General features: G+C 37.2%; 1 protein-coding gene and 1 long non-coding RNA gene across 9 annotated transcripts in view; both read right to left on the reverse strand.

Annotated features, from left to right (window-relative positions):
* The window catches only part of LOC120423176 (guanine nucleotide-binding protein G(q) subunit alpha), a 45,066-nt gene that overhangs the window by 10,496 nt on the left and 12,519 nt on the right, over nucleotides 1–22,051 (reverse strand). For 3 of the 8 annotated variants that reach the window (XM_039586865.2, XM_039586863.2, XM_039586864.2), the window contains exons 3-8: nucleotides 7,891–8,075; nucleotides 7,674–7,828; nucleotides 1,835–1,963; nucleotides 1,153–1,282; nucleotides 927–1,080; nucleotides 497–604 (exon numbers count right to left, since the gene is read on the reverse strand). In XM_039586865.2, the coding sequence (XP_039442799.1) occupies nucleotides 497–604; nucleotides 927–1,080; nucleotides 1,153–1,282; nucleotides 1,835–1,963; nucleotides 7,674–7,828; nucleotides 7,891–8,075 (861 nt within the window). Of the gene's footprint in view, nucleotides 1–202; nucleotides 311–496; nucleotides 636–926; nucleotides 1,081–1,152; nucleotides 1,283–1,834; nucleotides 1,964–7,379; nucleotides 7,509–7,673; nucleotides 7,829–7,890; nucleotides 8,076–22,051 lie in introns of all 8 variants that reach the window. The other 5 variants (XM_039586869.2, XR_008212619.1, XM_039586868.2 and 2 more) reach the window with 5 other exon arrangements.
* On the reverse strand, nucleotides 15,376–19,733 carry LOC120423178 (uncharacterized). Its single transcript, XR_005606207.2, has 3 exons — nucleotides 19,333–19,733; nucleotides 17,457–19,260; nucleotides 15,376–15,904 (listed from the first exon to the last, which is right to left on the reverse strand). It is a non-coding gene; the product is annotated as an uncharacterized LOC120423178 (long non-coding RNA).

Raw genomic sequence — 22,051 nt, forward strand, 5'->3', positions numbered from 1 at the left:
GAGGAAGATTTTGAAAATGAGAAAAAATATGTTAATTTTACAGTTGTCCTTCAAAAAGTGAATCGTACAATACTTTTACCCAGAAAGCAATCAACTGAAGCCGAATTTCTACATCTGAGTTAAGCTTAAAAATCGTTTAAATGGCGGTAGGGAGGAGGATGAGATGATAAAGGCGGTGCTGAACCGTTAACTAGCCGCTTACCTGTTGCGCACGTGAAATGCGAATAAATAATCTTCTCCGAATCCGGGTTCAAGTCTACAAACATGCGGAGTATAAATTCTCTGGCAGCTATTGCGTCTCTTTGTGGTCCTGCAATGATTCGAAAGGGAGGATAGCGGGTTTGGGGGGAGGGTTTTTTAGTACAAATCGAGCGAATCTACAGGGAAGTTTATCTTCTGGGGGAAATGTCTTCAACGATCAACAATATTCTAGCAAATACGTTCTAGCGATCGCAGTTCTAGCGCGGCAAAAAATATTTTCAGAAATCTGCTTGACCTGTGGCAGCGGTGAAATGCGAGTAGCACATGCGGTCCGGATCGGGGTTCTCGCGCAGATACACTTTGAGAATGAACTCGCGCGCCTTCACGTCATCGTGCTTGGGTCCTGTGTTGATATTCGGTGCGCGGAACGTGAACTTTTTAAGGTTACTGAGCTCTCTATGCTTAAGTCGTCTAAAGAGTCTCTACCATTTTAAATTAGTGATGGTTTGAGGTCGGAAAGAATTGTTTCAAAATCAAATTTGCTTGATTGGTCAAGTCCACTCCTTGACACCACCACTCGGGTGGCACGTCGACGGGTGGGCAAAATAAATTATTGATTGAGTGTTTAAAATGTAATTTAAAATGGATAGAGACTCTTCAGATTTGGCTTTCAAATTGAGATTCATCCATTTTTTAATAGACCAGATTCAAATCCAGCAACTTACCATCGTACTCTGGGAAGTAGTCTACCAAATGGGAATACATGATCTTCTCCTCCAGCAAGTCCTTCTTGTTCAAGAACAGAATCACCGACGAGTGCTGGAACCATGGGTACGTGATGATAGTCTTGAATAAAGCTTTTGACTCCTCCATACGGTTCTGAATGGTGACAAAAGACAGCTCGGTTTTAGTATCAATCGATAAATTGTGCAAAAGCAAAGGAATCCTTACCTCGTTCTCCGACTCGAACAGAATCTGATCGTACTCGGACAGCGCCACCAAGAAGATAATCGATGTCACGTTCTCGAAGCAGTGAATCCATTTCCTTCTTTCAGATCTTTGTCCCCCGACGTCGACCATTCTGTTTTTGGAATTATTCGCACAAGTGTGGTAAAAGCAATAAACGGTCAGGTTATGTTTTTTCTAATAACTTACAAATTAAGCAAATATCAAGCAAAGCACATTTTAAAAGAAATTAGTAACCACAGAAAGTAAACGAAAACACACCACACAATTAAAATTAGTAAATATGCGATGAATGAAGGTTAATTATTAAAATGAGCCACGCAGTTTGACATGAAATAAAAAGCATAATGAAATGATAACTTCGATGGTTGATCTGCTTAGCATACTTATCGTGGAGCCTTAAAGGGGAGGACTTTACAAAACAGAAACTTCACCAATTTACCTTCGGCAGAACACTTACAAGAAAATAGACCTACAAGCTAGCGCCCGAACGACATTGTTGTATTAGAAAAGCGAAGAAGTTAGGTCCACTAGCACCGTATACCAGAACATTTGCGAAACTGTCGAAGAATCAGAGCAATAGAGAAAAAGTGGAGGAATTTTTTTTGCTAGCCCCCTCCAGCGAACTACACCACCACGCTCCGTCCGAGCAGCAGCAAGTCTTTACCTAAATATAATGCTATCCAGATCGAACGGATACTCTAGGATTCCGGTGGTCGGTGCTCGAGCTCGGAGAATGTCCTGCTCGGTGGGGAGGTATTCTGCATCTTCGATACGCGCCAGATCGCTCAGATAGCTGTTCGTTGTAGTTGTTTGTGATGGTGATTTGGTTGAAAAATTAAGAAAGTGGTTCGTTTAGATGAGGTTTGTACGAAATTATTCTTGATTTGGAATCAAATTAACCCTTCGCGTATCTTCTCTTCCATGAATGAGACAAACAAAACGGAGAACTCGAGAAACGATGATCGCAATACGAGAAGTAATGTTTCTTTTTCGCTTGCGAACTTTCTTTACCAACGAAAGAGAGAGGAGAAGAAACACATAAAAGAAAATCGCTTCCGAACTTTTCCATGAAATTCATTGAATTAATTTCGTTTTGTTTACAGACATTGTTCATCTACGGGTAAATTTTTGATGTATATGAAGTTACACCTGCAAGTGTAGTAGTGAAATCGATGTTCCGTCGAATAATCCAGATGTTGATTTTTTGAGTTTTCTTTTATAGATCTTTCGTGCGCGAGAGAGGAGAGCCATGATCCGTACAGATTTTTCTCTTGATGAACGTCAAAAGATTTTTTTTGATGAAGATTGTTCCACCGCTTCCATTACTTTTTCAAAAGGTCCTAAGTACATAGGAAACCCATGGCGCATTGGTGGTTTTGAAAAAGTAGTCTAAAATCCCTCTGTCTTCCTTTATGCTATGCTTGTGTGTATCTAAACGGCGGTCGCATGATTGTGATGCATTTCAGCATGAAAGTATATCAAATTCGGCATGAAATCTGTCCACATGCATTTTTTGCGATTTACGGGTATGACATTTTTCCCCGTTACCGACAATTATCGACATTACCGACTGTTGTGTGCTGGTATTACGAAAAAAAAAAGCCAAACGAGGAATGAACCGGCAACTTCTTGATTGGTAATTTGATACTTTATCATTGCGCCGTGAAGCGTGAAGAGGAATAGAGTTATCTAAGCCCGATCTCACGCACACTAGCACGCCATTTGTTTTGCTGGCCGGTACAAAATTTAACCTCAATCTTTTTCGTGTACGTACACGCAATACATGCGCACGTAGATAACTCTATAGAACACAAGTAGATCCTTATCTTTGAGCAGCTTCTCGGGGATTCTCCAGAATATATATATATATTGGTGAGAACTGCAGATCGCTGGCATATTTACAATAGGGACGTGGCGTTACATCGTGCTGCCATCTGGTTTTTTTAAGTGCTAGAGTGAAAAAGTGCTGAGTAATTGGTCTAAAAATAGACGGCGTCCTATCTCGCCCGGCAAAATGAATTCGATAAAGTAGTCGGTTTCGATGGAGAAAAAGTGGAAAACGTGGTCTAAAAAAAGCGATGCCATCCCCCTATGGGGCAAAAATGATATATGGGCTTGCCGCAAAAACTATTAAAAATGTAACATTTTCTGCAGCAAATCCAATGTTCCCGATATTGATGTATATTTTTCCTTTTTTTTCCTTTGGGTGTAAGCATGACATAATTGATTTGACAATAATTTTCATCTAAAAAGTAGAACCAATACATGCAGCTTGTGCTTCTTAGAAAATACAATTTCTCCACTCCGGAGATGTTCGTGGTTATAGAGAAAAATGGGCTTGAGTCAAACTGGGTGACTATTCAAATTCCATTTTCAAATCCCCGACTTTTTCCCGACTTTTTTCCAGACTTTTCCAGAATGCTCAAATAATAGGCATTTCTTATCTAGAGAATGATTTCAAACAAAAAACTTTCTATAAGAAAAGTCAATATTAACCACCGAAAAAAAAATATCAATGAATTAAAAAAAAACCAAATGTAGGCATTTTTTGCAAATACAGAAACTAAACAACAAAAATAAAGAAAACTTCAAAAATGTTATTTCATTATTATGATTCAGAGTAGAAACACAAACAATTAGTCTTTGAAAAAATAATCGAAAGTGCAACAATACTTATAACTTCCATGGTATTTTTTAAATTGGCAAACGTATAGTTTTTGATATTTTTTTTAACTTCATCATCATTTTAAATCAAAGAATGATTAAAACGTAATTGCTGTTATTATTCATTCAAAGGATTTAAAAAAACAACAAGTTTTTGCCAAGTTCCCTTTTTAATTATGTAATTTTTGATATTGAATTTTTAATCAATGTTAATTTTCCTAGTGGTCAATATTCAACTGTATTTTTTTTCAATGAAAATTCAGTTTGATATGATTTTATGCTCTCCCACTTTGAAGTTTGAAGAGACAATTTTTTAAAATAATTATGCAAGAACTCAACATTTATTGGATTAATTTTTTTTGCAATTTCATTACTTGCTTTATGTTTTCAAAACGTAAAAATCTTTTCAATTTTGGATTTTATTCGATATTTAAGTCTTCCGCAAACTGAAAATCAAGATTTATCTATGGTAGGTAATTTACCCATACTCACAAAAAAAAAAGTTCAAGGGCAACATTGGGAAAAAAAACGCATTTTGAATTACTCAATGAATTTAGTTAAACAATTACAAATATTTACCCAAAAAAAAAAACTATTGCCAAACTCAAGTTCGAATCCTGTTTCAAATATTCAATTATGTGACAAAATGGAATAGAATCATAATTCTAAGTTGGCCATTACGCACTATTTTTATATTAGTTTATCATCAACGTTACCTCTTGTTTTGTGAACAAAAATTAAAAGCGATCATTTGATTCATAAAAAAATATTTTGAAAATATGTGTGAAAGACTCCAATATTCATAAAGATTTTAAAGGTCTTAAACAGCTGTTCCATACTCAATATATTGAAATAGTGAAAATAACCTTAAATTTAAAGTAAGTTACTAAAGCAGAAATGAGTGAATTCAATTTGAAAATTGTACAAAATATTACAAAATTTATTCAAGAGTTAAAAAAGCTTAGAATTCCCGACTTTTCCCGACTTTTTGACATAAAATCGTAAATTCCCGACTTTTTCCCGATTTTTGGTGGATTTTGACGAATTCCCGACTTTTTCCCGACTTTCCCGATTTCCCGACATGAGTCGGGACTGGACTCAAATGAAAAAAATACAAAAAATAAAAATGCACAAAATCGGAAAGTTTTTTTTACTCATTATCGATTGGTCGCATGATTGATCCAAATATTTTCGTAATTGAAAGACGCAACTTTTGGTACCCAGACATATATAGGTCATCGTTGAATTTTTTAAGTTATCGCAGTTTTAGTGAAAAAAGTTGATTTTTTGCCGATTTTGTCATTTTCCTGTTTTTGCGCGCGGCGCGTCAAAAAACGCAGTTTTTATTTGCAAAAAGTCATATCTCGGAAACGTACGGTTCGACATCGCCAATTTTTTGATATATTATGTGAAATTTTCCGAGGAATCCGATAAAAATATTTTCAGACATAGGCTCTTTGGTCCAGACACGGTCAATACGCCATTTTAAGTTTTCATACGACTTTTTCAATAGTTAAGCTAGATTTTTTGAACTTCTTACTATTTTTCCCAAATAGCCAAACTCATCACTTTTCTTTTTCGTCTAAGACAGCTAAAATTGGATGAAATGGCGCGGAGGCATGATTTTAAGAAAAAAGTGGTTTTTGCGAAAAATGACGAAAATGGGCATTTTTTGAACCATCGTAGCACGATGTAGGTCACCCTAATGGCCAAACAAAAAAATACGGGTCTAATTATTTTGGCCAAGGAACCCCCAGAAAAATTTTGAGCCCGATCGGAGAACTTTTTTTTCGGTTTAGGCTCTTTTGAAATGGAATTGCTGAATGAATAACATGAAAGGTTATCTGGCAAGAAGTACCTTTTAGACATTCTTCCGGACTTGAATCAAAATCGTTAAGATATGTACAATAAGGAACACCGGATAACCAGAACAAGACGAAAAAAAAAATATTTTTTCAGCCCGGAGTCGTACACTTGCGTACTTGGGTCAATCCGGAACCGGTTCTAGGGTATCATCAGAACGGTTCCAATAAAGGTCTTGCTAGAAACCCTTCATTTTGCATATCTAACTCCATGAAATTGCAAGTTATGATCAAACCGGGTCAGTACGAAACCGGTTACGGGTGGCCACTAGGGGACACTTCCGGAATAGGCAATGAACCCTATCATGCGACATATTAAACATCATCCGGACATATGAATCCCGTGCGAAGGTCGAATTGGGGTGGAATCAAGTTGTATTGGAAAAATTTGTCCGATCAAATCAGAAACGATTTTTTTTTACTATCTTGTTTTGGGCGATAGCTATGGAAGGGTTCCTTACGTTTTTTCCTCTCTTGACATTCAGAAATGTATTGTTGATTAAACATTCGTGTTCAAACTCATCTCACACGCAAGCTTGAGCAGCCAAATCAGAGGCAATGCCAATTGGTATCAAAGGGCGACGTTCTGACAACCGATGTGACCTCGGTGACCCGCACTATTTAGTCCAATATGATCAACTTTACACAAACTAAGTGTGATCAAACCCAGTCCATAATATTACTGAGGCTCTGATGGCACATGGAGTGGTTCTACCGCAAGCGAATATTAAAAAAAAAATAGGTCCAACTATACAAAAATTCCGCTCCCGCCAACCACGTGACCGCACACGCTGTCTGAGCTTGAAGCGGTCCGCGCCACAAGATCAAAGGACATCTGCAGCAGAAGCTTGCAACAGAGTTTGTGTAGTAGTAGCTTTCTTGGTATAGTGATTAGTGCACGCGATTAATCAGGCACCGACTGCAAACTGCTGCGTTGCGCGATTTGCCCACAACGCCGGAGAGACGTCCACACCGCAAACACTCGCAGACCGAGTGACTCATAAATCGAAATCGTGGAACCGTGAAGCACCTACTCCTCCTACAAGTTGTTCATCAAACAGCTCTGACAGGTCTGATTTTGTTTTGGCAGATTGGTGTGTCTATCAGCTGGTCGGCGAGGGCGCGATCGACAAGGTTCAGCGACAGTTAGATAGACGAAAAATGGAAGATTTTTTGGACACCATATGATCAGCTGATATTGGAAAGACCAAAGTGGTCAAACAATGCTCGCAAAAGCAAAGAAAACATAAACAACTCACAAACACACACACACATACAAACGGAGTATCATGCACCACGCACGTGTCAGTCGAAATGATGATTTCAAAATCTAGACAAAAAGTAATGCATTGCGTGCAGCGAGATTTCACTTGATGAGTGTGATTAGGTTATGGCAAAAGACCACCCCCCAAACGAAACCCAACACAACACATGAAACAATAACGTTGGAAACGAATCCGAAATGAAATTAGTACAAATTAACGTTTGTTTTGATTGACGGGGTAAGATTATTAATGCGGAGTATGGTTTGCTGATGCGGGGTTAAAAAGGTAAAATATACACAACATATTAGAAGAAAAACGCAAGACAAGATCATTCGCCCACAAAACAAAAATCAGGTTGGTTGGTTGATTCGTGCAAGCATGAGAGAAGAATTGGTTTAATTTTTGTTGTGGTCACTACCTAAACCGAATCTCTTCCAGGTCGAAGGGATACTCGATAATTCCCGTCGTGGGCACACGCACTCTCAGAATGTCTTGCTCCGTTGGAAGATAGTTGGGCGCCGCCACACGGTCAATTTCCATTAGGTAACTATTGGTTTTGGGAAACAAAACAATTCGAACGGAAAAAAGTTCACAGACAAATTCGCAGTGAAGTGGGGAAGAAAAAAGACAACGGTTTTAATATCCTAAACTCTCCGAGACGTTCAAAGGGGGTTCGTTAAAAGGGATCGCAACAGGAAACAAAAATACGTACTATTTGGCGGAATCCGTTAGCTGGTACTCTCTCCTCCTGTCGTAGCATTCCTGGATGCCCGCCTCAGCCCACAGATCCTTGATTGCTTGAACGTAGGGTGGTTCAAATGTGGTCACCGTTTCGAAGTCTACACTTCGTATCAGCTCGGCGTGTTCCTAAAAAACGAATCATTTAGAGTTTCATCCCCTAGAGATGGGATAGCGTGTGAACCACTTACGATATTCTTCTGGTCGCTGTACTGGATTTTCAGCAGGTCCATCGCGCGAATCATCGACTGCATCGCCATGAAGATGTTTTGGTACACTAGTTTGATAAAGCCCCGCTTGTCCTCGTCCGAGTAACCGCTACCGTGGATGATACGCATCTGTTTGATGAATGTTGATTTACCCGATTCACCGGTGCCTGTTGAGAGGGGAAGGAGAAAGGAACAGTTTAGTTTTGATGAATACGATAAAAAGAAACCCAGCCAAACATTGGTATTGATACTAAGAAAATGTTCTAAAAATATCTTTCCAAAAATAAATAAGTAAACTGAGTTGGATTGAACTGTACTTATAATCATTCGACATTTTTAGTGATTGGCAACTGAGCGCTTTGTTCACACGCGAACTAATGAGCGCAACGCAAAGTCACTCACACAGTCATTTGACTCTCACCAGAACAATGTTCAAAAGGGGAACGGTCAATGACAGAAATCGACGATTGATCGTTGAACGTTTACTGACAGTGTCAGTCGTGATAATCATTTGAATGCGACATTCGGTTATAACACACGAAGTTGACTCGAGAGACGAAGACATTATGCAGGTCAGTGCGGTAAGAGCACTCATTTGAATGCAGTCATGGGGAAGGTGATAGAAATTTCTGAATTCAAGTGAACGAGCTCTGCGCGAATGAGAGGGGTGGTGAGAGTCAAATGATGAATGCTGACATTCAACATTCAGTGATCGTCACCTTTTTAAGAGTTGAGTCGTATTGTTGAGCTGATTTCGGTAGATCCAAGGTAGATTTTCTTGAAATCATTCGTTAGCATAAAACTGTAAAAAAATCTACCAAATTTTCTTGCAAGTTGTTCACAAAAAATCTGCGATAGAAAAGTATTCACTGCAATCAGTTTTTGACAGCTCGACGTCAACGAATTATTTCAAGAAAATCTACCGTTGTTTATCAAAAAAAGGTTCAAAATCCCACTTTGACGTTGTAATTGAATTAAATACAAGAATTCTGGCAACTCAATGATAAATCAGCTAAGCTGTATCAATTTTCAGGACACAATAATGGAAATTTGACATAATCGTTTCGGGATGACTTCTGTAAATTGGAAATTAAAACTGTAGAAAAATGACTACCTAGATAGGGTGCCCAGAAAAATACCGCTTACACAGCAAAAAATCCAATGGTAAAATCGCATGCAAAAGCATGCCCATCACCCTTGTGAGAAAAAGCATGTAATATTGTTTGAGAAAACGTGTACACAAAAAACATGTACGCAAGAAGAAAAAAGATTTTGCACACTCAAAAAAAAACATCAATCTGGTGAGAGTCATCTCCAGATTACCAAGTCCGCGCCTCAACCTCCTCGATCAACACCCATGTATTTTGAAAGGGCCAAACATTGAATATTACGCCCATTTAAAATGCTAGTCTATATTTAATTTTTTTCAAAATATTTTTTTTCGAGAAGATCGGAAAATTTTACATAATATGTTTCATTCAATTTTCGTGTTTCTTTTTCTTAAAGCCGCTGTATCCCAGCAACCAGAGGTCCCAACTTCAATGTCTTTTAGACAATTTTACAGCAAATTTTCTGAACTTTAAAAAAAAATTTAGACATGGTCACTCATGGTCACTTTTTTTTAAAATCGAAAAACTGCAAATAGAGTGCGGTGCCTGTGTGGACGCGCAGTCCTGTTTTTTTTTTCGTGTTATTTTCCGTCTCTTTTGTGTCGCTATTTGTGTACATGGGGTGATTGGAATTCTTCTTCTTCTTTTTTCATTTATTTTTTGTTCGCGCGTTCGTTGGCCGATGAGTTTTATTTTTGTTCTCTTTATATAGTTTTCGATAGAAACGATCCGATTTTTGTTTTTTGAGACAAGCAAGTCGTATTGCTGGATTAAGTCCTTTCCATATCATCGAGGATCGGAAGGCACGTCGACGGATATGTTTTAAGGCTTATGATATAAAATAATTTTAATGAATGAAGCCCTTCCTACATCACCGTTGATCGGAAGGCACGCCGACGGAGAATTTCTGGAGAATTGCGGTCGAATTAATACTATATTTAAATCCCTAGATATGAATCTTTCCGCAGCCGGCTGCCTAAGATTTTTAAAATTTCAACCCATAAACAAATTGCTCATGGTCGCATCACCTACCACAGTGAATCCTGACCTCATACCCATCTTACTAACCCCTCAAAACTCATGTGATACTTTGTCGGAGACGCAGTCGATTTGGCGGTCCCATCACTCAAGTACACTATGGGGTATTTCCATAGAAGCGAGCGGCCAAAAATATTTTTTCACTTTTTTGTGACTTTTTTGTGTTGTTTGTACTTATTATCATGTAAACAAATAAAATTTGATATTTTTCAAAAAAAAAGTTAAATTTTCGATTTTTTTCGATTTTTTTATACATTTGAGCCCACATGCATTGAAATGGTGAATTTTAATATCCTTGCTCTGTCTGTTTGATGCACGGAATGGCGGCTTATGCTTTGTTATAGTTTTCGTTTACTTTCAATCCCCCTCCCCTTCCTCTTGAGTCAAAATCTACCTCTCTTTGACCCCCCCCCCTCCCCCCCTCACCACCCAAATTAAAAAAAATTACGATGTTTTAGGATTTTCTGGAACATTGTACCATCACAGAAGGGGAGGAAACAAAGGAATGTTTATGAAAATGCAATTAATTTGATTATTAAAAATTTATTGACCAACACTTAATAAATATTACATGACTAGATATATCTCAATGCACTTCATCTGTCAAAAATCTAATCTTCGTCCACAAAATCTTCTTCAAAATCTTCGTCAACTTCATCAACAGCATCCATAAGATCATTCATTATGTTAGAACTTGTATCACTTTCAGAATCCTCGAAAACCATGAAACTTCTAACAACTGTTGGGTATGAAGAGCAAACTTTCTTGGTATGTTTTTTGCTTACCCACATTGAACTTAAATATGGGTCCGACTCATGCAATGCCCTTAAAAATACATCCATTAAATTTGCTTCTCGTGATCTTTTTTTAGCAAAATGCGAACGAAATAATTTCATATGTTTGTGTTGACATTCAGCGGCTTCTTCTGCCAAAACACCAAGAGGAGCAGGAGAATGAAGAATTATATCACCTGCATGAGCAAGCACTTTATGCAGAGTTGCAGGAATTTTATACCATTCGTAGTGTTCTAAATAGAACCTATATGTATCTTTGCAATATTCATCAAATATTTCAGGATTAATGGCTTCTTGGCAGTTGATCGCTATCAAAATATTACGAAATCTCTCGATCAACTCTTTTTCAATGCCCAATACACTGCTTAAAAGTTCCGGGTTAGAAAATGCTTTCCTACAAATGTTTCCGGTAGTACTCGTACCTTTACCGCCTGATCTTGGTTGATCAGCTCTAAATCCAAATGCCTTGTGCAATGCTTCCAGAACCATCTTTTTTCGTTTAAGATAATTCAGCTTAAGATCCTTCGTAACCCTCCATTGTTTGATCTCCATCCGATATGAAATATGTAACAGACATTCGAAAAACCGTATCCAAGCATGAAGTGGAGATATTCCATAGTATAATGTGTCTTCATTGGCAGTAAATCCTTCTTCTAGTTTTTCGATGGAGTTCATTATATTAGGTGTTGCCCCACATATAGGACAATTTTGCATCGATGATGAACCAGTAATATATGTCAGCACTTTTCCGTCTATCATACTCAAAACAAAATTAAAATCGATCAACACGAATTTATCACCCGGAAGATCAATTTTCAAAGGTGTCAATTCACACATTTCTTTTTCCAGATCATGTTTTGTTTTCAGGATGATTTCTCTAGATTCTTTAATAAACTGTAACATAATTGGTCGACAAAATCTGATGCTTTGAGGTGTAGGATTATGCCATAAAATATGTTTACCATCACTATGCACGTATAATTGGATGGGAGTTAACGTTGCAGCAAAGACATCGGAATCATCAATGATACCTTCTGGCAATGAATGATTAAATTGAGAATATCCAGTGGATCCATCCATTCCCCAACTACTCAATAAAACCAATTCGGCGCAATCTAAATCATGACTATCTAGATAATCTGTCACATCCTGCCTTATTACTTGAAGTATTCTAGATGCCGTATGATTCATCAGAGCTTGCAATTCCACTTTTATCTTCGAGGCTGACCCTTCGATGAATTCAACAGGAGGTGCGCATGTTTTTTTGGCACCTGCTATAACATTGTAAGGCGGATATCTCGAAGGGCAATCAAAATGAAATATTTCATACTGAGCCTTAGTAAGGTGTGCTTCGATAATCAGCGCAAATGCTTCTTCCGGCGTTTTTAACTGTCGGTCGTTAGTTAACTGAACGTACATTTTAGAAAAGTAATCCTGATTTTTCAGGAGGTGTCCTATCACTTTAACTACATTCACATCGTGCCTTTTAAATGCTGTTCTCCTTGCCATTAACAAAGCCTTATGAATTGAATCCACTTTAGGATCCAATGATTCATTATCAATGGTACGTCGAACACTCCTATCACTCTTCGCATCAAACTCTTTGGGTTCTCGTCCACGTTTTTTCGTTGATCCACTTGTTAAATTCACGTTTTCCACGATAAATCCTTCTAAATCAAACTCACTATGTAACCAATTGTTGTTAGATGACTCAAAAAATGAACTTCTTCTATGGGCTTTTGTATACCTCGTTTTAAAGCTACAGAACAACATGCGTAGTTTTTCCCTGAGTAGATCATGTGATGGTTCTGCAATGTTGTAATTCTTACAAATATACTCGAAAGCAGTTTTCACATTTTCAGAATGGTGCTTCGTTACATCGAACATGGACACTACGGTATTATTATCCATATTTTTAAAAGAACACAACAACTAACTGATATGAATATTCGAAGAATTGTTGCTGTTAAATACTTAGCATAGGTATTTCTAATTTTATTAAACGTACCTAAGTACCAACAAAGTCATGAATATCAAATCAATTCCAAAACATACATAGCAGGTACGTCATTTCTGCCTACGCAGGTAAATATTGTGATTTTAACCAAGCGTATGCGCGAAATCATTAATTTTCTTGCATGAATCAAAATGTTCAAAATGGCATAACTCAAAAAGTGCACATAAGTGCACTTTGAAATTTGAAGACAAGTTAGGACATGGTTCAAATTTTAAGCTGGGAAATTTTCAGATCGCACAAATGCACACAAAAAAAGTACTCCATTAACAAAGTTGAAAAAAACTAAATTTTGAACAAAAATCCATCTTTTTTGATTTTTATTATTTTTTTTAGCCTGTAAAAGTGTGTTTTGTAAAATTTTATTGAAAAGTTGAATCAATTACCTTTCTGAATATATATAATGATGCAGGAAAAAATACATAAACAGCTACACAGTACAACTATGAAAAATAATCATTTTTTTTGTCAAAAAACATGTTTTTTCTTACCATTTTTGCCTTTGAAGGTCTGCAATTCAGTGAATTTTGAACCTACAACTTTCAAACTCCGGATTTTTCTTAGTTAGAATGTTTATTTTCGAAAAAAAATACCAAAAAAATAATTAGAGTATGTCGGATTTTCGATTTATGGCCGCCTGAAACCCCATAGTGCAATGCTATGCTATGCTAAATCGAAAAACTGCAAATATTTCGCCAAAATCAAACTTTTGATGGCTATATCTTGAAAACAGAGCCCTTTATTTAAAAATCTTTAAAGTATTTTTCGATTGGAAATTCAGTTTTAAATTTAAAAATTTCGTCAAATTTGTTTTTGCATGACAATTGGATTTTTTCCAAAAATCACTATTTTTTCAAATATTCATTTTTGACCATGTTTCTCTATAACTCAAATGTTGCGAACGTTTGTCCCTTAAAACATATCAAAAAATCTCGAAAATCAAAAATAAACGTATTTTGGGAAATTTGAGTAAGACGGCCACCCATGTGGGGTAAGACGGTCAGTGCTTTAAATTCACTTAATAACTTTGCTAAATCCACCCAAATATCTACATGGTTGGTTGAACAGACTTCTCTGAACTTCATAACTATTTTGGTTGAAAAAATCAAGTTTCAAATGTGAAGAAAAATGCTGTTTAAAAAATTTCATATTTTGGCTCAGCGAATTTCATATTATTGCGACCACATTTTAAGAAAAACTGTGAATTTCTGCCACAAAACAAACACAATTTGATGCACAATAATTAGTTTGTGTATTTCGATTAGAATAAGTAAATCAAAATTATTTAATTAATATTGTTAGCGATTTTTATGAAAAGTTTGATAGGATTTCATACTATTAAATGAGTTTTGCTATGTCACAGTAAAGAATGTTGTCGAAACGGTAGTTAACAGCATTTTGATCAAAAATTGATAGTTTTATTGATATCAAATAAAATTTACAAATTACGGGTGGCCATCTTACCCCCGGAGGAGGTGGCCGTCTTGCTCTCAAATAAATAATTTTTTTAAACTTTTTTTGCAAATAGCTCATCGCATTTTTTAAACTTTTCCGAAGGACATTATCTAGGGAAAACTTCAATTTAACATGAAATAATATTTGAAGACAGGAAAACATATTGCTATCAAACAAAAATTCCCAAGTTGTAATTCATGAAAGTTACATCCAGTTTCAAGTTCAAAAATTATTTGTTTATTTTGAGCTATTTTTATACTATTTCAAACAATATGTTTGGCAAAGGTGACTCCATATGCATTATTTAGCATGAGAAACAGTATTGCTAAACATTTTAGTAATATTCATTAGTATACTTAGTGGGGGCCGTCTTACCCCCAGCTCCCCTATTTGGTTATAGGGAAGGCCCCCACAAAGTTTGAGCCAAATCAAAAAATACAAATAAAATCCATTTCCGGTTTTGGTAGAGAATTGCTCATATCAAATCAGCAACATTTTTTTGATCTTCTGGGGTACAAATCAACCTTGCAAAATTTGGGAGCGAGTGGTTGAGACCCCGATTGAGATTGATTTGTTGGGGAAAACCTTTTTTTGTATTTTGATTTTTATAATTTTAATTTTCAGTCAAATTTGAATAGAGACCAGGGATGGAATAATCGCAAAACAATCAATTTCGCTTGCGAACTTTTTTCACCCGCGAAAGAGAGAGGAGGCAAATCACGCAAAAGAAAATCGCTCCCGAAATTCTCCCAGAAAATCAATCTGCTGATGATTTTTTATGAATTTCCTAGTCAGCACCACATAAAATTATTTTTTTCACTTTGTTTACACACATTGCCCATCTACAAAATGTGACAGATCAATTTCCGACGTGTGACGTTACACTTGCAAATGTAGTAGTGAAAAAGATGTTCTGCCGAATAATCAAGATGATGATTTTTTTAGATTCTTTTTACCGATCTTTCGTGCGCGAGAGAGGAGAGCATGCTCCCTTTGGATTTTTTCTCTTGATGAACATTCAATGATTTTCTTTTGATGATGATTATTCCATTTCTGATAGAGACACACCAGAGTTGATGTTAAGAATATTCTAGAGTTTTTTTTTTAAGTTCCTATAAACACATAAAACACAATAGCTTATAGGACCTTTTAAAAACTCTAGAAATCATCCAAGTTCTTATCACTCACACCAACACTAATTTCTTCTAACCATCTCCCTCCCGATTCCCTACATCGTCCTGTGATGTTCATTTTGTATGCAATACTAGTTCGGCTACTACCTTATTTTCCATAATAAACCGGACTTGGCTTGACTTGAGGCCGCAGCCGCATCCCCCCACCTTGCTCCGTGAAACAAAAACGAAGATTTGGATTAGTTCATATTCAGGGATGTCTATGGGACCCTTTAGAATCACAAAGAACTGATTGAACCTGGGATATTTTAGGTCGTCCAAAGTGACCCGCAATATCAACATGATAATACATAGTTTTAGATTGAGATTCATATTCAGTGATGGCAATGGAACCTTTTGGCATCACTATGAACTCTTTGGACCACTTTTTGGATATCCTGGATTTGATCTCACCTAGATTGGTGCGCTGGAAGTGGGGACGCGAAATCGTGATTATGCAGGTTAATTTTTTTGTGTGCTTTTGTGTCGCTGTTCGTTGAGGGCGAGTGATTGTGGTGATCGAATAATAGCATGACTTACTGAATTATTTGTGTCTTGAGCGTAATTTTCGTTGAGTAATTGGTGTTTTTTTGTGGGTTTTTTTTTTCTGTGATTTTTTTGAGATCTTAATTAATTGTTTTGTCATTTTCAAAGCCCTTCCTACATCATCGTTGATCGGAAGGCACGGCGTCGGGTAAATTGTGTATAATGTTTTGAATAAGGTTTTATTTTTAATGGTGAAAAAGCCATTTCTATATAATGATCGAAAGACGCACTGACATTTTGGATGAATTAATAGTGGAGTGAAATAATTGTGTGTGAGTGACTTTGTGTGTTAACCAAAAAGACCTTCCCATAGCATCGTTGCTCGGAAGGCTCGCCGACGGGTCTGTTATGAAAATCCTCCCCATAGCATCGTAGCTCGGGAGGCATCGAAAAGCCAATACCTTATCCTACTAACCCAAAAAAATAATAATCACGTGATGCTTGAAGGAGATGCTGTGGATTCAACGGTCTCAAGCGGTATCAACAAGTATATAGCGAAAAACTGTGTGCTGATGAGTCTGCAACTTCAACTATCGGACTAACATTCCTCCCTTTCGTTGAACTGCAGGCTTCTTGGGAGGGCGCCGGTATTGACTAATAAAGTAGGGATCTTCAGAGGTTAAACAGTGAACGGATGGTTGGCTCCCACTTATCATTTTTGACTTCAGCTGATCTGTCAATAACGGAGTAGCAGCTCATTGGCAGTCAACCATGCTCATGCTCATTAGGGTGGGTACGGATTTTGAAAAGTTCTCAGATCAAGTTCTGGTGTGGTTCCCTTTGTAGGGCATACCTATAGAGACTCTCACGCAAAATTTCAGCTCATTTGGTTGAAAACTGGCTTGTCTCAAGCGGGTTCAAGTTTACATGGAAATTACTATGGGAAATTTTGAATTTTCGTTCATTCGCTCCTACAGGCCTGGGGAAAACATGTAGAAAATTCTAGGATGGCCAGAAATGAGCGGAATCGTCTGGAGAACAACTTTTCCTAAGAGACCAGGTCGATTCGTTCAACCCCCATCGAGCTCTACGGCAATACATCCGGGGTTTTCAGAACCAACGGTTTTCCCCAGAAACGCATCAAATTTTCCTAAGCATGCTATGAATGCTTGATTAAAACCGCGACGCCACGTGTCTCTTAGGGAAAGTTGTTCTCCAGACGATTCCGCTCATTTTTAGCCATCCTAGAAGTTTCTATATGTTTTCCCCAGGCCTGTAGGAGCAAATGAACGAAAATTTAAAATTTCCCATAGTAATTTCCATGTAAACTTGAACCCGCTTGAGACAAGCCAGTTTTCAACCAAATGAGCTGAAATTTGGCGTGAGAGTCCCTTTGGGTATGCCCTACAAGGGGAACCACACCAGAACTTTTCAAAATCCGTACCCACCCTAATGCTCATGCTCCTGGATTTGATCTCACCTAGTTTTCCAATTAGTGTTTTTTTAGCCCGCGAGTAATTAAATGTCGAAGTTGAGCGTACAATTTTGATCTTTTTAGTGTATGGTTAAGGTAGAATATACAAAAAAAAAAGAAACCAAACGCCATTTAAAACAATTGTTTCTAGTCATAAGACTTGTTTGATTTACTGATTAATTGATAGATAAATCCTTTTCTTAATCAGAATAAATAGACTGAAACCAGTTTTTGATAAATTAATTTGGTAGATGAACTTGAACCTTTATTGCACAATTTACGACTTCCAAGATCCCCAAATTACATTGCCCAACCTCATACCAAAAAACTTGAAGAAACTTTCCAACCGAGCTAATTCCGGTTCTAATCAAATGATTTCAAACCCTTAAACTAAATGCAGTTCAGTTTGCAAGGTCAGGGCTGTAACAGCCTCCCTTTATGAACGGGACTTCCCTTGGGCGGAGAAACTCCCCCACTCGCAGCTGAGCCCACCAACCCGTATCAAGATCGAGGCGCGATTCTTCAGAAATCACATCAACGTGTCGAGCTGGGCTAGCCATATATTTTATTCACCCACTGTGAAATCACTGAACCATTTCTACCGCAACGAGATAAGTGGAGTTTATTTAGAAAAACAAGAAAAAAAACACACACACACACATACGGTGACACACATTCACACAACGTGATAAGTAGAACCGGAATGCCAGTCCCCTGGCTTGGCCTGGTCAGTAAACACAGTCGAATTGATAAGCCAAATAATACAACTCACTCCCGCGCACCGCGTCTTCGTCGCGCAAGCTGCTCAGCTGAGGTTGAGCTGAGAGCTGGGTGAGATTTCCGAGGGTCTATTGGACTGCAGCAGTGGCTGGAAGATGATTCCACCGGCGACTGCGAGTTTTGCGATTCATTGGTCACACTACTGGACGCCGGGCACATGTTTACTAGGGTTAATTTTTTTCACGTTGAAACAATTCAATTTCACGGTATGCATTAAATCAACCAAAACCATTGAAACTATCAAGTATTGTCAGATTTTTTTGGCGAAAATAATAAAAAATAATTCTGTATTTGGCAAATGTGACTAGCTATGAAGCTTATTAAACATTTTATGCGTTAAAAAAATCACAACTCTCGTGAAATCGCGAAATTTTACTCACTCTGGTGATTACAAAACATTTGTGTCAAAGCTTATCAAAACATTAAAATTAAAGTGATAGGAAGAAAGGGAGAAAGAAGAGAGGTCGTGGATTTAGCAGGGATTCTGACAAAACGAGCATACATCAAGTACTGGGACAACATGGGGGATTCCTACAATCGCCAGCTGTGCAAAATAGATTATTCTGCAAGTCATTGTACAATTAGAATAATTTTAAAGATATAGCCTAAACTCGATTCATCTTATTCGAAATTCGATGCAATGTCTTCCACGAAACTATCACTTATTTTGTTGTGCCTTTGCGGGATTCGAGCCAGCCAGTTTCGAAAGAAAAAATCCTCAGAATATGAATACAATGTATTTTACACGTATTAACAGAGCATTATTACACTTTATTTTCCCAAACTAACTTATTACGATAAAATTTACTTCTCATGTGCGAAATTCGCATTTCTTTTTTTGCCTCACCCGAGTTCGAGCAACAATGTCTCGTGACGACGGCATAACAAGCAAACAGCATCGTACGATAATGCTTTTCTACACGCTTGTTGTTTGCTGACCGAGTCCGAGGGAAGTCCACGCGTTGTTCCTTGGCGATAATTTTTGCATTGTAGGATGACCCATAGATTTTCTGTGTAATTAATAAATATTCTAAAAAAATACTTATTTCATAAAAAATATTTAAAAAAAAAACCTAATTCAGGAAAACATTTATCGAATTACCCTAGTCCTTGCCCACTGGAACCTCTCTTTAGCAACCCCTTGGCAAAGACGGCAAATAAAACCACCGTCTCCCCACCGTTCGAGAAGCGGAAAAAAGACGCCCGATAACTCTGGCCCCCATAAACAACAGCACAGTAAACAAATCATTAGCGTGCAGCCATCAAATCGCACAAATGCACTACAATCAACACTACACTACAGCAGTCCGCACCGCCGCGGTCCATCTTCTTACTAATCGATTTCTCGTTCAGCGGCGACAACGGCTCGCTAAATAGACGATCCGGTCCTCCTGTTTGCCAACCAACTGGTGTGTGGGGACACTTTACGCGATCGTCATGTGCGAAATCTTGAGCCTTGTTGTTCCAAATCTTTAAGCGAAGAATAAACCACTATTTTTCTGCAGTAACCGGGGGAAACCAAGCATTTCCACTTGGTCTGGTAGCTTTTGAAACGCGTCTTCAAATTATCCCTACGTTTTCCTCCCCCTGTAGATTCAGAAGAATTGCTTAATCGATTTCAGCGAATCATCGTTGCTGTTAACCTCACGCAGTAGGCCTGGCCGCTTTAATATTTGTGGTGTTTGAGTGCATTGTAATGCTGTGGCGCACTGCAAATGTTAATAATAACAAGAAAAATGCTGCAACCTAATAAGTTTACATACAGTCCAGACTCGATGATCGGAAGGCCTCGGAAGAAATTCACTTCGGATAATCAAATCTTCGTAGGGTACGTTATCCATTAGTGGACCCCTTTCCTATAGTGGACCCTCTGAAGTGTTTTTGATGAAAAAATCAATTAAATCACAATTTCAAGCGTGTTTTTGTGTACAAATCTTTTATTTGGCATGTTCTGCATAATTTAAAACAATGTTGGCTGACATTGACGTGTCCTTTCAGCCAAAATAAGTGTTTTGAGTTCGACATCTGAAATCAGCCATGGCCACTAGCATTTTCACAACAAAACTGCATTTATATTTAATGATTGAATTAACTATCCAATCATTTTTTGACTGATTATTCAACTTCAGCAGGTCGAAATAATGTAAGTTTAAGAAACTTAACTAAAATAAAGCGAAGAACTGCTCATTTTCGAGCAAAAATTAGTGGGGTCCAATATAGGACAACGAAAATCTAAACTTTTCCAAAAGTGGACCCCTGTTAATTTATCTTACAAAAATAAAGAAAACTGTGTATTTAAGCAAAAGTTTGTCTTAAATATACAATAAATGCTTGTTGTAATCAACCTTAACGCATATTTTTTTTCAATTATGAGTATAAATATAGATGTTTTCATGTTAAAAGTACCAAATATGCTGAAGCCGAAAGAATTTATAATTAACACTGGAACGCCCAACGCATGTCCAACTTACACGGACGCCCAAGCCTCCCAAAAAAGTTGGAACGGTAACTTCAACTCGCTGGTTCTCGGGCATTACTCAACCAATCGGGACGATTCTTGTTTCCAGAGATTTGTAAGAATGTCTAGATGATCCTAAAATTTTGCAGAACTTGATTTGAACAAATCTGTAATTTCTGCGACCGAAAACATCGTTCCAACTTTTTTAAAACAACAGCCTCCGCGGAATTTTTGGCGAATTTTTTTTTACACGCGAAAAAAAAAGTTGGAACGATGTTTTTGATCGCAAAAATTACAGATTTGATCAAATTGAGTTCTGCAAAGTTCTAGGATCATCTAGACATCCTAACAAATCACTAGAAAAAAAGAATTGTCTTGATTGGGTGAGTTATGCCCGAGAACCAGCGAGTTGAAGTTACCGTTCCAACTTTTTTGGAGCCTTGGGCGTTGAAATGTTAATCAAAACTTTAATTAATGGTTCTTAACTGAAGCATCATAGTTGCATTTTGAAATGATATTTTATAACAATAAATCAATTTCAAAACATTTTTTTTAAATAAACATGCGTGGTTTTATCAGCAACTGTAAACAAATCTATTGTTTAGTTTTGGTCAACCATTTATGTATTTAATATGAAAAATGTGCATCAAAATTACTTTTTTTAAATTATTTTATGTTTACAGTGGTTTTTAAAACGTTTTCTCTGATCTTTTTCGGAAATAAATGTGTTCAAATGTCTGTTTGGTTTTTTGTTGTTGTTTAAAGCCAAATTTGTTAACAAAACATATTTGTTCATGATGAAAAATGAGCAAAATCCATCTTTGATTCATTATATCTATCATTAGACCTACACAATGCATCAAAACATCAAATATCGGTTAAATTAGGTTTAAAAATAACAGTTTGCCTATAGTGGACCCGGGTCCATAATCGGATTATGGACCCGGGTCCACTATAGGAAAAGGGGGTCCATAACAGGCAAAAAAACTTTTTTTTCAAATGGCTATTTTTCTGCTCAAAAACAAAAAAACTGATAAAACAAATACTCAAAATTGTTCAAAACACTCCAGATTCCATTATTTTGTTCAAAGGGTTATGAAAAAGTGCTTAAAATATAGAAAATTTGTGAAAAATGTGCTTCGGTTCTACTAGGGGGTCCACTAATGGTTAAAATACCCTACAACCGAATCACGGAAAAAAATAGTAATTTGATCTTTGATGGTCGAGCTTATTTTTTTAATAATTCGAGATGGCATTTTTTAATTCAACGAAAACGAAGTTGACTTTATAGCTGTCGGCCACCATTGCTAGTACCAACCACTAGTATCTTCCTTTTATCTACAAGGACTTCGACGCCCTGGGC

This window comes from Culex pipiens, chromosome 3 (assembly GCF_016801865.2).
Source record: "Culex pipiens pallens isolate TS chromosome 3, TS_CPP_V2, whole genome shotgun sequence".
NCBI lineage: Eukaryota > Metazoa > Arthropoda > Insecta > Diptera > Culicidae > Culex > Culex pipiens.